Here is a 16,853-nt window from a genome sequence, read left to right on the forward strand (position 1 = left end):
CAGGTACGGTGACTCACACCTGTAATCCCAGCACTATGGGAGGCTGAGGTGGGTGTATCACGAGGTCAGGAGATCAAGACCATCCTGGCCTACATGGTGAAATCCAGTCTCTACTAAAATACAAAAATTAGCCGGGCGTGGTAGCGGGTGCCTGTAATCCCAGCTACTCTGGAGGTTGAGGCAGGGGAATTGCTTGAACCTAGGAGGTGGAGACTGCAGCGAGCCAAGATCATGCCCCTGCACTCTAGCCTGGCGACAGAGTTGAGACTCCATCTCAAAAAAAGAAAAAAAGGAAAAAAAAAGGAAATCCTGTGTTTGTTTTATTGACATAGGAACTTTATCCTTTAACCATCCCTGAGTATTGTTTGTGTGTGTGTGTGTGTGTGTGTGTGTGTGTGTATGTATGTGTGTATGTGTGTAGCAATTTGTTCAGCACCGTGATTTGTTACTGTATCCAGTGGTTTGCCTTTTTTTAATTTGTTCTTTTCTGTCTCTTTCTTGTTATAGGTTATTTTCAAATGCTTGGGACCCTTGGTCTCTACTCATATTTAGAAGGAGGGTGGGGAAATGCTGATAGGCAGTTCTGAGGGAATAAACAGGTTGACTGAAGGCATCACTGTTAGTACCTATGGGTCTTTTCTCTGTCATTTAGTGTCTTCAGGGAAGAATCATTCAGTCTGTTGAATTAAGAGATGGGTTTCTCTGTACAACAAAGCTAGAGATGGAGGTTCAGAAACCTTACATGTACCACTTTTCAGGCTCTGAATTAGGTTTAGAATCCAGGAGGGTTGCAGGCATCTGTAAATATCTCTTCTTAAGAGTGACACTCTGAGTGGTAATGTAAGCCTTAAGTATATAAGAACTGTGGCAATCCAGCCTGGCGTGGTGGCTCAAGCCTGTAATCCCAGCACTTTGGGAGGCCGAGGCAGGTGGATCACTTGAGGTCAGGAGTTTGAAACCAGACTGGCCAACATGGTGAAACCCTATCTCTACTAAAAATACAAAAATTAGCCAGGCATGGTGGCACCTGTCTATAATCCCAGCTACTCAGGAAGCTGAGGCACGGCATGAGAATCACTTGAACCTGGGAGGCGAAGGTTTCAGGGAGCCAAGATGGTACCACTGTACTCCAGCCTGGGTGATGGAGTGAGACTCCATCTTAAAAAAAAAAAAAAAAAAAAAAAGAAGAAGAAGAAAAAGAAAAGAACTGTGGTATTTACATTGGAGCTTCTCAGATTAGGTAATGCCCTGCTTCATGTGGACAGTGTCAGCAGTCCCTGCTTGGGAGGTTACTGACTCGGGGGCCGGAGCAAGCTGTGCTAAGAAGTTCTCCAGCTGCATGGAGTTCCTATTTCTGTACCCTTGGATGAAGCGATTGGGAATTTACTGTGTGGTGTAGTTTATGTGTGTGTGTGGGGGGGTGGGGAGTATGTTGTATATGCATGTGCATTTTTACTTAGCTGTAGTCCCTGGAAATCTGCGTGTGGCACATGTCAGTTACTGGACAGGTAAGACTTTCAGTCGCTCTTCCTGCTTTCAGAACTCTGCCTTATCTCTTGTCTTCTAGGGACATGGTGCCCCCAAGTGTTGCTTTCAGGCATTCTCTGGGGAGAGATGTCTGATTTCTCTTTGGAATTCACCCTTTCAGTGACAACTTTCCCTATTTTGCTAAATCTTTCATCTCATTTCTGTCTCTGTCTTCCAAAGATTGGTTGAAGATTTCTGTCAACCTTCCTAGCTCAGGAACACCTTTCTCTCTTAGACGAAGATATATGGCTTTGCACACTCTGAAGGGTTAAGACCCAGGAGTGTTGCAAATGTCTATAAATATTTCTTCTTGTCTTGGTCCGTTCTTGCATTGCTGTAAAGAAATACCTGAGACTGGGTAATTTATGAAAGAAAACAGGTTTAATTGGCTTACAGTTCTGCAGGCTGTATAAAAAGCATAGTGGCTTCTGCTCCTGGGGAGGCCTCAGGAAACTTACAATCATGGTTGAAGGAGAAGGGGAAGCAATATCTCACGTGGTTGGAGCAGGAAGAAGAGAGAGGGGGGAGTTGCTACACACTTTTAAACAACCGGATCTCACAATAACCCACTCACTGACCGTCATGAGAACAGCATCAAGGAGATGGTGCTAAACCATTCATGAGAACTCTGGACTCTCATGATCTAATCACATCCCACTTAGGTCCCATCTTCAACACTGGGGATTACAATTTGACATGAGTTTGGTGGGAACACAAATCCAAACCATATCACTTTTTTTTTTTTGAGAACAGAGTCTCACTTTTTCACCTAGGCTGGAGGGCAGTGGCGTGATCTTGGCTTACTGCAGCCTCGACTTACTGGGTTCAAATCATCCTCCTGCCTCAGTCCCCCAAGTAGTTGGGACTACAATTGTGCACTTCCATGCCTGGCTAATTTTTGTATCTTTTGTTGAGATTATTGGTTTTACTATGTTGCCCAGGCTGGTCTTGAACTCTTGAGCTTAAGCCATTTGGCCTCCTTGGCCTCCCAAAGTGCTAGGATTACAGGCATGAGCCACCATACCTGGCCTTTTTTTTTTTTTAATTTAATAATTCTTTTTTTGTAGAGACACAGGGTCTTAATTATGTTACCTAGGCTAATCTTGAACTCCTGGCCTCAAGCAATCTTCCTGCCTCAGCTTCCCAAAGTGCTGGGTTTACATGCAGTAGCCACCCTCCCTGGACTGTTTTATGATGTTGATTATGATCTACTAAATTTGTTTTATAACCCACTGGATCGCAGCCTGTTGTAAAAACAATGCTCTAGCTAATGTAAATGAAACATAAACTGTTGGTTTGCACTTTCTTTCTCTCTCACTTTCTTCAGTTTATTGACAGAATTAAATAACATCGCTTTGAAATTAGAGAAGAATAGTTAATAGGGCTCCCCCATCTCAACAAGGCAACAATGGTCATTTCTTAGTGATCCTACCTATTATTGTTGCCCCTATGCGTATGTAATTGTCATCTTAGTTGTGTAGCTGGAAGACACTTTGGCTACACAATTGGTATGTTTCTTAAGACTTATTTTTTTTAGAGCCATTTTAGGTTCACAACAACATTGAGTGGAAGGTACGAGACATCTCATATACCTCCTACCCCAACACACGAGGAGACTCTCCCATCAACAATGTCCCCCGCTGGAGTGGTACACCTGTTGCAACTGATGAGCTTACACCGACTCCTTATTGTCACCCCAAATCTGTAGTTAATTTACTTTTTGTTTTGTAATTTCAACTTTTATTTTAGATTCAGGGAGTATACGTGTGAGTTTGTTACATGTAGAGCTCATTGTTGGTGTTGCATAGTCTATAGGTTTAGACGAATTTATAATGACACAGATCCACCATTATAGTATCATACTGAGTATTTGCACGCCCCTAAAATCCTCTGTCCTATTCATCCCTCCCCCACACACTGCTACAGCCTCTGGCAGCCACACAGTCTGCAGTTCTTTCTGCCATTACTACAGGGTCAGCTGAGTAGTGTGCCATGTCTTTGAGCTAAAGTTGTATTTGTTGAAGGAACTTTGGCATTTACTTAGTATTAGACCTTCAGGTAGAATGGTGACTGATTTTAATTGAACTTATTGATATTCTTCTTATTAAGCATTTTTTTCTAATGATATAATCATATATATGAATTTTGGAAAATCGAGACAAGTACAAAGAAGAAAATAGCATTTGTAATTCTACTGTTGTAAGACAACCACTGTAACAATTTAGTGTATTTCTTTCATGTAATTTTTTTTTTTTGCAAGAATAGTTTTACATTTTTGCTATACTACACAAGCAACTTAATATCCTTTTATTTTTTTTTTGAGATGGAGTCTCACTCTTGTTGCCCAGGCTGGTGAGTGAAATGGTGCAATCTCGACTCACTGCAGCCTCTGCTTCCCGGGTTCAAGCAATTCTCCTGCCTCGGCCTCCTGTATAGCTGAGATTCCAGGTGACTGCCACCACACCCGGCTAATTTTTGTATTTTTAGTAGATATGGGGTTTCGCCATGTTGGCTAGGCTGGTCTCAAACTCTTGACCTCAGGTGATCTGCCTGCCTCGGCCTCCCAAAGTGCTGGGATTACAGGCATTAGCCACTGTGCCCAGCCATTTTTTTAAAACAACATTATATCAGAAGCATTCTTACTTTGTTGAAATTATTTAGTAAATATCATTTAAACTCTATTATGGGATATTAAGACATTTTTTAGGTTTTTTTTTTGTATGCTAATATAAAGATCAGTAATAGACATCGAATGCCTCAATATTTGTCTGCATTTTTAAGGCACATTCTTAAGAAATATTTTATTTATTTATGTATTTATTTATTTATGGTAGATACGTGGTCTCCCTATGTTGTCCAAACTAGTCTTGAACCCCTGGGCTCAAGTGATCTTCCTGCTTCAGCCTCCCAAAGTGTTGTGATTACAGGCATGATCCATCGCACCTGGCCAAAGACAGATTTTAAAAGCAGAATTACTGAGACGAAAGATATGGGCACTTTGGGACTCTTGACACTTACTGCTGAGTCACTTTTCAGGAGAGTTGGAGGTCTGGGGGTGGTGGTTGTTTTTTAAAGATGAGAGAGACTTGGGTTATTCAGCATTTGTAGGTGAGGAGCCCCAGAAAAGGGAGCACAGCCTGGCAGTATAGGAGTGATGAGGCCATGCTCTCAAAGAGGTAGGCGAGGGTTGAAAGCCAAGACGTGAGAAGCATTGTGCTCTCTGATGCAGGAAGAAAATACATCGTATTGGGGGGTGGGTGTGACAGGTCTGTGCACACAGTATGCAGGTGTGGGAGGAGCCAAGGGAGTCCCCAAAATGGCTTTTATCCTCTCCTCAGAGTCAGAGAGTGAGGATGGAGACTGGAAATATGGGGGCATGGTGGTGACATGAAATGACTCACTTGGGGGATAAAAGGGGCAGATGCTTAGAAATCCTTTGCATTGAAAGGTACGTGGAGGGTCTCCGAGTACCCTGGAGATTCAGCCGAGCTTGGTCATCAGACTTTAACAGTGGTACAAATTTGCAAAGCCCGCTTTGATTTTTCCCAGGAGTGCCTGGTAACTTCCATGTAGAAGCAAAGTGAGAGTGGATGGTCTGATCATGTTCGGGAGTTTGCAGGGTGGCTGTAGAGGTGGGAAAAAGGACTGAGGAAGTGAGGGTCATAGCAGTGGCATTGTTTAAGTGATGTGTCATCATCTGGGCCACGGGAGGAGGGACTGTCAGGTTGATGGAACTGGAGGAAAGGAGCATCATAGCCTGAGTGTTTGTTTGAGCAGCTCAGGTCCTGAGATACCAGCTGGTCCTGAAAGGCTGGTGTTTGCAGCATGACAGTGCTGAGGACAGGGAAGGGTCCTGGATGTCTCTTTTCTTGGAAGCTGGTTGTGTGTCCATTTCGTGGATCCACGTCAAGTGTAGGGAGTTGTGAACCAAAGCTGCTACTGGAAGCCTTCAGGGTTCCCCTTCACCTAGAAGGAAGATGCTGACACGGGCCAGAGTGCAGACTAAGTAGCCTGGTGCAGCTCCGCTTCATGCTTCCCTCAGAGTCCTGATGGTGTCCCCCAGAGCATGCCTCCGAAACAGATTAGAAAATGCACAGAGGTGTTTGCATTCTGAGTCTAAGTGAGAATTTGGGGATGTGCCCAATTAGGTCAAGGATTGCTCTAGTAGACACTCTGAGGACAAAGAAAGCTGGAATTGCTTGATGTCTTTGGGTTTGAGGGATAATCTGTTAACAAATGAGACCTCTCCAAATGGCAGCTGACAGAAGTGGCCCCTTTGGAGGTTGGGATGGAGATCTTGGTGGAACCAGGTGCCCATGTGGTGCCAAGCATTTGGGCCAAGTATAAGAAGTCACCATGCCTCGTTGGGTGTTACAGCTGTTGCTGAAGTTGGGGTCTCCCAGGAGAGTCCCTTCATTGTTCCTTTTGCCCCAATAATATTATTGAAAGAGAATGCTACAGTGTCGTTTTCTGAAGTCAGATGAACTTGTTTATGACATCGACTTGCATTGAAGTTGGCTCTTGGCAAATATTGAAAAAGTCTTCCCATGCCTTTTTTTCTACTCTCAAGTGAATACTAATCAAAAATGGTATTTTTTTTCATTAACCTTTTGAAAAGTATCATTCAAATGTGCCCTGAATGACTAAACTGATAAATTGGATAAAATTAATTGCTGGAGGTGATGAAGTCTTGTGAATCATTACGATCCATTCTACCAGTCTGTTCAAGCTACCTCATTAAATCTAAAGAGGTAACAGACACAACACAAGCCCAGTTCTCAAGCAAAAGAGAACTTGAGAGGGCTAAATCTTTGAACACTGTCTCATGCAGTGCAATTATTGGATATGCTTGAATCTATTTATTGCTTTTTTTGAGTCTGGAATGCATAGTTGCATTTTATATGGGCTTACTGAGTGTATTATGTTCCTGATCATCCTTTCTTCTTGAATTTGTAAGAATGAAACATTGCTTTTTGTTCATTGTTCTACACTGTTGGTCCTTGTTTAAGAAGTCAGGCATGTGATCCTCAGGTAAGTTTGCATCACAGAGCAACTAGAAAAGCATCCACCATTAAACCCAGCAATAGTTACACCTCTCAGTAGAACTTCCAAAGTTGATCTAAGTGCCCTGGATTAAAAGTAACATTTGGCCTATGGAGAATTCCCAGAGGATGCTCAACAATGATGATTATGAGATCTGAAAATAGAACCAATAAAGAGAAAACATAAGACCTGATTTATTTCCTCTGGAAGGAAAAAGCTAAAAGAAGACTTAAAGGCGGCAGGGCACAGTGGCTCATGGCTGTAATCCCAGCATTTTGGGAGGCCGAGGCGGGCTGATCACCAGAGGTCAGGAGTTCAAGACCAGCCTGGCCAACATGGCGAAACCCTGTCTCTACTAAAATACAAAAATTAACCAAGCCTGGTGGCGGCTGCTTATAGTCCTAGCTACTCTGGGAGGCTGAGGCAGGAGAATCACTTGAACCTGGGAAATGGGGGTTGCAGTGAGCTGAGATGGCACCACTGCACTCCAGCCTGGGCAGCAGAGTGAGACTCTGTCTCAAAAAGAAAAAAAAAAAAAAAGAAGAAGACTTAAAGGCCATCTCCAAATCTGTGAAGTTAGTTTTTCTTCCAAAGATATTTGATACATTCTCTTTTTATATAATCTGTGGATAAAATCAGGGAAAACTGGTTTAAATTAAAACAGAAGAGATTTAGGTTAGATGGAAGAAGAAAAATTCCTAGCAGAAAATGCAAGTAAACACCAAGCAAATGTGTGGACTTCATTTACCTAGTAAAAATCTGACTATTCACTAGGCATTGGATTGAATAATCTTACACACTGTGATGATGCAATGCTGAGCCTTATTCTTTTGCTATCATATAATCATTCTATTTTATGCTCTTAGAGTGTCAGTCACTTTAATGATACCTTCTTGGAAGCAAACATACCCTTCTCAGTACAGTTATCAGAAGGTAGTAACTGTGTTGGATTATTGAATTTGATTATTATTATTTCAAATAGAAATGGGAACTTGCTATGTTGCTGCTCTCAAACCCCTGGGCTCAAGCAATCCTCCTTCCTCAGCCTTCCAACATTCTAGGATTATAGGCGCAAGCCACCACACCTGGCCAAGATTATTGAATTGTTTATACCTGTGTTATAGTGGAACGGGTATTCAAAAAAAATGCTAATGAAGGTGATTTTTCTTAAAGCTGCTGATGAGGAGGGCTTTTTAACTTGGTTTTTCACCAACTGTGATGTCTTCGGCCTCATATCATTATTATAATGGATGTTTCTTTTCTAAGATTACCTATTCACTATTCACAATAGAAAGACATGGAATAAACCTACATGCCCTTCAGTGGTAGAATGGATGAAGGAAACATGGCAATATACAAATATACCACAGACTACTACACAGCATAAAAAAGAACAAAATCTTGTCCTTTGCAGCAGCATGGATGCAGCTGGAGGTCATTATCCTAAGTGAATTAACACAGGAACAGAAAACCAAATAGTGCATGTTCTCACAAGTGGGAGCTAAACACTGGATAGTTATGGCCATAAAAATGGCAACAATACACACTGGGAACTACTAGATGGGGAAGAAAGGGAGCGGGGCAGGTCTGAGAAACTGACTTAGGTACTGTACTCAGTGCCTGGTTCGTCAGGATTAGTTGTACCCAAAACCTCAGCACCACACAATATACCCATGTAACAAAAGCACACATGCACTCCCTGAATCTAACACAGAAATTGAAATTATTAAAAAACTAATTTTTAGTTACCAGGAAAAAATAATGAACTATTAAGAACCTCAACCTGGTCTTGGTGGCTCATGCCTGTAATCACACCACTTGGGAGACAGAGGCAGGAGGATTGCTTGAGCCTAGGAGTTCGAGACCAGTCTGGGCAACATAGGGAGACCTTGTTTCTACAACAAAATTTTAAAAGTATTAGCTGGGCATGGTGGCACACACCTACAATTCCAGAACTTTGGGAGGCCAAGGTGGGGGGGATCACTTGAGCCTGGGAGTTTGAGGCTGCAGTGAGCTATGATCATGTCACTGCACTCCAAAAGATCTCAAATTCTGTAGGGGGGTGCAATTAGGGGGAGATCTGAGTAAAAAGCATGATTTCATTTGACTCTCAGATATTGCGACCTAGTGAGTTGTAATGGTTTATGTTGTGACATTTAGGGCTAAGTCTTTTTATATATCATTACCTTCATTTCAAATATACTTATCGAAACTAATTTGAAAATAAAATCAGGTTGTTTCCTAGTACAGCCAATACACTATCTAAACTGTTAAGAGTCTATGGTGATGCCAAAGACAATTGTGACTTGAGGTGGTTGATTCTAAAGCTCTCAGCCAAGTAACCTGCAAAACGGCGGGACTGAGGTGGGCGGATCACCTGAGACCAGGAGTTTGAGACCAGCCTGCCCAACATGGGTCAACCCGGTCTTTACTAAAAATACACAAAAAATTAGCTGAGCATGGTGGTGTGCACATGTAATCTCAGCTACTCGGGAGGCTGAGGCATGAAAAGTTTGAAGCTGGGTGGCGGAGGGTGGCAAAGCAAGACTCTGTCTCAAAAACAAAACAAAAAAAGAGCTTACATTTAAGGCAGCACATGGTTCCCTTCTCACTTTCTCTTTCCCCTTGCTTCAGCCTCACTTCCTGTCCTTCTCCCCTTTATTTCTATATTATCATTATGTTTCTATAGTTGAATATGGTGCTGGGAAGTAATTTTTAAAGTAAACCCTTCTGTTCTTAAAATTTTATTTTTGTCTTATGAAGGAAGAAATTAATGTTTTCAAAACAGAAGCACTACTACTTTCTGGCCATATTTTTCCCTATATGTGTTTATAACATTTAAAAAGAGTGAAAATAAAGCTGGGCACGGTGGCTCACGCTTGTAATCCCAGCACTTTGGGAGGCTGAGGTGGGCAGAACACCTGAGGTTGGGAGGTCGAGACCATCCTGGTCAACGTGGAGAAATCCTTTCTCTACTAAAAATACAAAAATTAGCTAGGAGTGGTAGGACGTACCTGTAATCCCAGCTACTCAGGAGGCTGAGGCAGGAGAATTGCTTGAACCCAGGAGGCTGAGGTTGTGGTGAGCCGAGATCATGCCACTGCACTCCAGCCTGAGCAGCAGAGCAGGACCCTGTCTTAAAAAAAAATAAAAATAAAAAAAATAAAAAACTTATTTTTCTCCTATAATAAAAGTATGATTTACACATTTCTTTTTTCTCTGATGGGTTAAATATGATTTGTTAGATGAGCTAGTTTCATGCTGGTAAGTATTTTTTCATCTGTTCAGAATGATATTTCTTTGTAAACTCCTCCACTGAATTTCAGTGTCTAAGCAAAATGGCAGAATGCCTTAGTTGACCAGGTTCTGTTTTTTGTGTCCTTTGTTTGTTCTAGATACATTTCATATTGCTCTTCAGTCGACAAGGGAAATTACGGCTGCAGAAATGGTATGTCACTCTCCCTGACAAAGAGAGGAAGAAGATCACCCGGGAAATTGTTCAGATTATTCTCTCCCGTGGTCACAGGACAAGCAGTTTTATTGACTGGAAGGAGCTAAAACTTGTTTATAAAAGGTGTGAGTAACTTTACGAGAGCTTAATTTCCCAGTCTTGCTTTGGTTTATTCTAATAGTTGGTTCTAATCCTGAACATTTTAGATTGCTATACCAATTCCATCATTTACTGAAATCTTTGAAGGCTACGATCCAGATATTTGTACCAATAGACTAACTAGAAAAGAACTCTCATGTTACTGAAAGAAATTCTAGGTGCCAGGATAAATTGTAGGTACTTGAACTACACCTTTATAGTGCACGCATGCATTCAAGAAAAATGGTATGAGCACCTGTTACCTTCCTGGCGTTGTTCTTTTTTATTTTTTTGGAGATGGAGTCTCACTCTGTTGCCCAGGCTGGAATGCCGTGGCGTGATCTCAGCTCACTGCAACTTCCACCTCCTGGATTCAAGTGATTCTCTTGCCTCAGCCTCCCAAGTAGCTGGGATTATAGGCATCTGCCACCATGTCTGGCTAATTTATGTAATTTAAGAGAGACAGGGTTTCACCATGTTGGCTAGCCTGGTCTCAAATTCTGAGCTCAGGTGATCCATCTCCGTAAGTGCTGGGATTACAAGTGTGGGCCACCGCACCTGGCCATTTTTGGCATTGTTCTAATGGCTGAGTGAACAAGACATATGACATTCCTGCTCTCATGGAGTGTACTTATTTATTATTTTTTGAGATGGAGTCTCACTTTGTTGTCCAGGCTGGAGTGCAGTGACATGATATCGGCTTACTGCAACCTCTGCCTTCCGGGTTCAAGTGATTCTCCTGCCTCAGCCTCCCCGAGTAGCTGGGACTACAGGCATGAACCACCATGCCAGGCTAATTTTTGTATTTTTAGTAAAGACAGGGTTTCAGCATGTTGGTCAGGGTGGTCTTGAACTCCTGACCTCAGGTGATCCACCTGCCTTGGCCTCCCAAAGTGCTGAGATTACAGGCGTGGGCCACCACGCCCATCCAGAATGTACTTATTTATTATGTAACCAAATAAAAAAGATTGAGTTAGTAACAAGTGCTTTGGAATAAAATGGAGGTTAGCATGACAGAGAGAGATGGGGATGTGTTCAGTGGGGCAGCTCTTGTTATACCTGTTACTTACATTTGTAATGAGTAAATTGAGGACATGAAGAGTTTCAGTAGTCAGTTCCCAGTCACAGTAATTGAGGGTTAATTGGTAGAGCCACGATTCAAATCCAGATCTTTTTGGCTTTGAAGCCTGTATATTCTTTTTACCACACTTGCTTGCCATGGCAAGACCATACTAGAAAACACTCTCAATTTATAAATAAGAGAACCAAAGCTGAGAGGTAACATAATTTTGCTCTTGGAGACCCAGGTAATTGATGCGTAAGCCAGGAACAGAACACAGCTGACCAGACCCTGCATCCAACACCCTACTGCATCTCCTGGAAGGAAAATGCACATTAGAGAGGCTCTTGCAAAGGGTGTTTATAAACCTCATTGGGAAAAACAGAGGTAACCTCTGCAGACTGATATTTAATGGAGTAAATTACCAGTAAGTGCCTGCGAACCTCATTCTGCTGGGCCCAAGATTGGAGTTTGACAATTTGAGGAGGGGAGGCACACACAGAGTGACCGAAGCACATTCATAAGTGGGAGGGTGGGGAGCGTGGACTCCTGAGAACACTGGTCAGGGCTTTCTGTTTTACAAAAAACAATTGACAAGCTGGAGAGGGATGTGAAAAGACACCCTGATATACCATGGGCCAAAGGACACTGTCCTCCTGATAATACCTCCTCAAGGTAAAATTTTGTTGAGAGCCTTTCATATATAATTAACAGAAGTAATCCAATATCTGCAGCATTTTTATATATTCTGATTTATATTTCAGGAGGCTACTGAGGGTGATGAATAATGATTTCATCCTTGGATGGGGAGAGGCTCAGCGGGGAGGAGATGACTTTGCATATTCATGTGAAAAAAACTGTCTTCAGGTTGCTTAACATATCATCATATTTTGCTTTTGTTATTTTTCATTTCAAGGTATGCTAGTTTATATTTTTGCTGTGCAGTAGAAAATCAGGACAATGAGCTCTTGACGCTAGAGATTGTGCATCGCTACGTGGAGCTGCTGGACAAATATTTTGGAAATGTAAGTGTGTGCCTGTTGGTAGGATTAGTTACAGTCCTCATCTCAGCTCTTACTTCAGTCTGTTACCCCTTCTCTCCCTCACGTCTAAAATATGAATTGAGCTTGAATCAAAGATCACCTTAGTCCCCCTAAGATTAGCATACAAGACCTTTCTCCCTACCTGCAATTCTTTCTCAATAGAGATGGAGTCCCACTATGTTGACAAGGTTGGTCTTGAACTCTAGGCCTGAAGCAATTCTCCCACCTCAGCATTCCAAAGAACTGGGTTATAGGCGTGAGCTACTGTGCTCAGCCACCCAAAGCTTTCAAGAGGTGGATGTATCTTTATCTTACCACAAATACACCAGAGACCTTGTTTCAATGAATCAGAATGTAACTATAAAGGATTTCTTGATATTCTGTCCCTTATTCTTCATTGGCTTTGTCATCTCTTTTCTGTTTTGACTTTTTATCCTTTCTCTGTTTTTTTTTTCTAAGCTATAAGTATTCTTAATTATTTATGCATAAGAAAAATAGCAACAAATAAAAAATCCAAATCCTTTTCATTCACATTGCTGTTCAATAATCTTTTTGCATTTTCTGCCAAGTGATATACTATACCAGGTGCTCCAGTCCTCAGAACCCATTCACTCTGCAGTGCTTACAGCATGGGTCCATCTTTACTCTCCAAGGAAATCAGCAAGTTACCTTGGAACCCTCCCATGGGTTGACACCAGCAATTCCTCTTAAGTCTTCACCTGCTTTCACCTGCCTCTCACTACGGCACTGGACCCCTGCTCACCATGAAGCTTTTTTTAAATTGGCCCCTCTTGATTTTGCCATGACACTGATTTCTGCCGACTCTTGTCCTGTTATTTCTGAAGGCCCCTCCTTGGTTTCTTCCACTCAGCTCCCTTCCTCTGCCCATCCCTGAATGCTCTCATCTCTTCCTAACTCTGTATGTAGTGACTCTCATCCTGGAAATCCCTTACTAAGTGACTCTTCTTCCCCTTGTTGGTGACAGTCTTCACTGAGATTCTCATGATCCAGAATCAAACCCATCTTCTGAAAACCCGTTCTGTCGTGTGATTGGAATTTTTAATGTCCCAGGATCCTTCAGTGCGAAAGGATGCTGCTGCTTTTATCTTTTTCTGTGCCTTACCAGAATCTGCCTCCATTCAAATTGGGCTGACATTCATTCCCTTCTTTCCACTCTCACTAATATAGGTTCACTTGGGATTTTAATTTTGCATCTCTCTTAAACATCCTATCTGGATTTTTATGCCTCTGAACTTTTCTCTGTTCGCTCTCTTGCCCTATTAGTTACCATCTTCCTTAAAAAAACCAAATCTGAGTGTGGCGTTCCTTCATAGCCACTTGCCGTTATGTGCAGTGAATAAAATCAAAGCACCTAGCCTGTTGTTTAACCTTTCAAAGCATGGATCCCTGAACACTCCTCCAGGCTTGTTGCATTTCCCTTTTTATTTATTTATTGAGACAGAGTTTTGCTCTTGTTTCCCAGGCTGGAAGTGCAATGGCACAACCTCTGCTCACTGCAACCTCCACCTACTGAGTTCAAGTGATCCTGCCTCAGCCTCCCGAGTAGCTAGGATTATAGGTGTCCACCACCACGCCCAGCTAATTTTTATGTTTTTAGTAGAGATAGGGTTTCACCATGTTGGCCAGACTAGTCTTGAACTCCTGACCTCAGGTGATCTGCCTGCCTTGGCCTCCCAAAGTGCTGGGGTTATAGATGTGCGCCACCATGTCCAGCCTACATTTCCTGTTTTATATTCAGCAACAAGGAACGACCTTGGAGTGTGTCTAGCTGGAAGCAGATTTACTTGACCACCAAATTACGAGTCTCTTTAGACCATGCCTTGTGACTCATTTTATCTCCCTGCCACTTAACTTGTAACCAGTGCTGTGCCAGATTTGATAGCAAATCTTTCAAAACATTTAATCCAGTTCACAGTCTCAAGAAATAAATCCCTGGATTTTGGAAAACGTTTTCTTCTCGGTAATACCCTCTTCCCTATTCCCTTACTCACTGAAGATGTGTGTTAAGTGTTAGGATAATTTGCTTCCAGAAGAGTTTTTTTGTTACTCTCTTTAATGGAATGAGCAGTATTTGCAGTACTGAATGAGTTTTATCAGATTTGTTGCAACACTTTTCATAAGGATGAACACTGGAAAGATTTCTAAAAGAATTTTTCCTCCCTCCCTTTTTTCCCACTTGGAAATGATGTTTTAAGACCTAGAATGTTGCTTGAGGGATTTCAGGTTGTTAGTCAGTATATAACAGAAATAAGACAACTAGACCGTGTTTTCTTTCTGCTCTTGGTGTAACAAGTTTATTTTCATTTTTTAAAGGAGAAATTTGCAAATGTATAATAGCATATTTTCAAACATATTATTTAATTTAATGCTTCCTACTATTCAAATTAATTCTCACATTTTTGTACTTTCCTTTGAAATAAACTACAGACTTGACCTTTTCTAAGAGCCTGAAGAAGTTTTCGTGAGGTCTGGGCATTCCTGTAACCTGCTTTCTCTTTCTCATTTCTGAACTCTGGCTTGACCTGTTGCATTTTCCTAGGTTAAACCAGCTCTGATGATGTGAATTGGGGCTGAATTTTGACCTTAATCTATCTGACCGAATTTCAACCAGATATCTCAGGGCATTCTGCTTCTCAAGAGAAATTGAGTAACCTTCACCAACCCTAAGCCCAATTAAAGTACAAAGAGCCTCGGAATGAATTCCCATTTCTCTAATATTAATTTTCCATTCTATTTTGGTATACCTTTGGAAGCTCTGTCTTTGTCCTGTACCAAAATTTAATTTATTAAAAAATTCAATGAATCTTTCATTAAGCTAAGAACAGCTAAGAGCAATTCAAGGCTATATGCCCAGTTGATGTTCAGTTCTTATTAATTAACAGTGATGAGCAGACTTCCAGTCCTGATTCTCATTGACATCATCTCAGCAATAAAATATTTCTCTTCGGTTTTCTTTTCCTTCTGTATTAATACTAAAGCTTTCCTTGAATTCTGCCCTTATATAATATTATCCAGGGAAAATCTTGGTACTGAGCCTCTCATATAACACTGGAAAATATCATCTACTGAAGACAGATGGATCAAAATCTCTGGCCACTAATTTATGTATTTTTTTTAGCACTTTTCGATTCCAAGGAGATTTACAAGGATTAACTAGTTAATCTTCCGATCTTCAGTAAGTAGCATCAACCCCAATTTATAGAGGCTCAGAGGAAATGCCTCAGAGTCTCATGCCACATAAGAGTCTAAGGATTTAGATACCTGCCATATTTCTGCTTTACAGACTGTAGTGTGAATTTTTACTGGCGCCCTCAGTGTGTGTGGATGTTGATGTCTCAGAGGGCTTTTGTCCTTGGTGTAGGGAGTTTTTTGTTTGTTTGTTTTTTGCTGTCAGGTGAAGAGCACCATGAGTCCCCAGATGCTGGTATAGGCTCACTCACTCACCAGATCAAGGATTTGGGGCCTGTCATGTGTCTCTGTTTTACAGATGAGAAAAATGACCCTCAAAAAGGTTAAGAGAAGTGTTTACTTTGATAGGTCTGCTAGAAGGGGTGAAGAGAGAGTGATACTTAATAAACTGTTCATTGCTATGTAGTGTAGATTGCATTTTAATTATTCTTATTTTATATATAGCTTTATGGTACTTATATAGTTTCTTATTATTTGAAGCATTTGTTGCATGTAACTTGAAACTTTTTGTATTTACTTTAGAGCATAATTTAATAAGGACAGGTGCTTCTTAGAGTCTGTCCAAAAGGATTCAGTTGGGGAAATGCCAGAAATAATCTCACTGCACCGTGAATTCTGCTGTTAGAGAAGAACCTCAAGCCAAATTGCAGTAAAGCACAAGGCTAGGATGTTGAAGATAAAGTTAAATGATAGTTCTTATCTTTTTAAAGCTTTATTCAGAATCTAGATACACTAGAAAATAAAGAGGCTCATGTGTTTATTAACATGGCGATGGAGGAAGAAGCCAGGGCTATTTGCATAATTAGAAAAGTGGAGTCACTTGAGCATCAGGGACATATTTTTGTTGTGTTGGGACAACCTCAAGGTGGAATTTATCTTATTTTATTTTATTTTGTTTCTTTCTCCTGAGATGGAGTCTTACTTTGTCACCGAGGTTGGAGTGCAGTCACATGATCTTGACTCACTGCAACCTCTGCTTTCTAGGTTCAAGCAATTCTCCTGCCTCAGCCTCTCGAGTAACTGGGATTACAGGCATGTGCCACCATGCCTGGCTAATCTTTTGTAGTTTTAGTAGAGACAGTATTTCACCATGTTGGCCAGTCTGGTCTGAAACTCTTGATCTCAAGTGATTAGCCTGCCTTGGCCTCCCAAAGTGCTGGGATTACAGGCACAAGTAATTAGGCAGTAGCTTTGGAAATCTGAACCGGAGCTGGGAACAATGGCTCATGCCTGTAATCTTAGCTCTTTGGGAAGCCAAGGCAGGTGGATCACTTAAAGTCAGGAGTTCAAGACCAGTCTGGCCAACATGGTGAAACCCCATCTCTACTAAACAAACACACACACACACACACACACACACACACACACACACACACACACA

The 16,853-nt window shown here is 41.5% G+C and overlaps 1 protein-coding gene across 1 annotated transcript in view; it reads left to right on the forward strand.

Annotated features, from left to right (window-relative positions):
• Positions 1–16,853, forward strand: part of AP1S3 (adaptor related protein complex 1 subunit sigma 3) — a 79,406-nt gene that overhangs the window by 49,446 nt on the left and 13,107 nt on the right. Inside the window, exons 2-3 of the mRNA XM_032278028.1 lie at positions 9,966–10,144; positions 12,136–12,244. Coding sequence (XP_032133919.1) covers positions 9,966–10,144; positions 12,136–12,244 — 288 coding nt within the window. The remainder of the gene's footprint in view (positions 1–9,965; positions 10,145–12,135; positions 12,245–16,853) is intronic.

The sequence above is a fragment of the Sapajus apella genome, unplaced genomic scaffold (assembly GCF_009761245.1).
Source record: "Sapajus apella isolate SASKATOON/1434 unplaced genomic scaffold, GSC_monkey_1.0 scaffold10, whole genome shotgun sequence".
NCBI classification, from domain to species: Eukaryota; Metazoa; Chordata; class Mammalia; order Primates; family Cebidae; genus Sapajus; species Sapajus apella.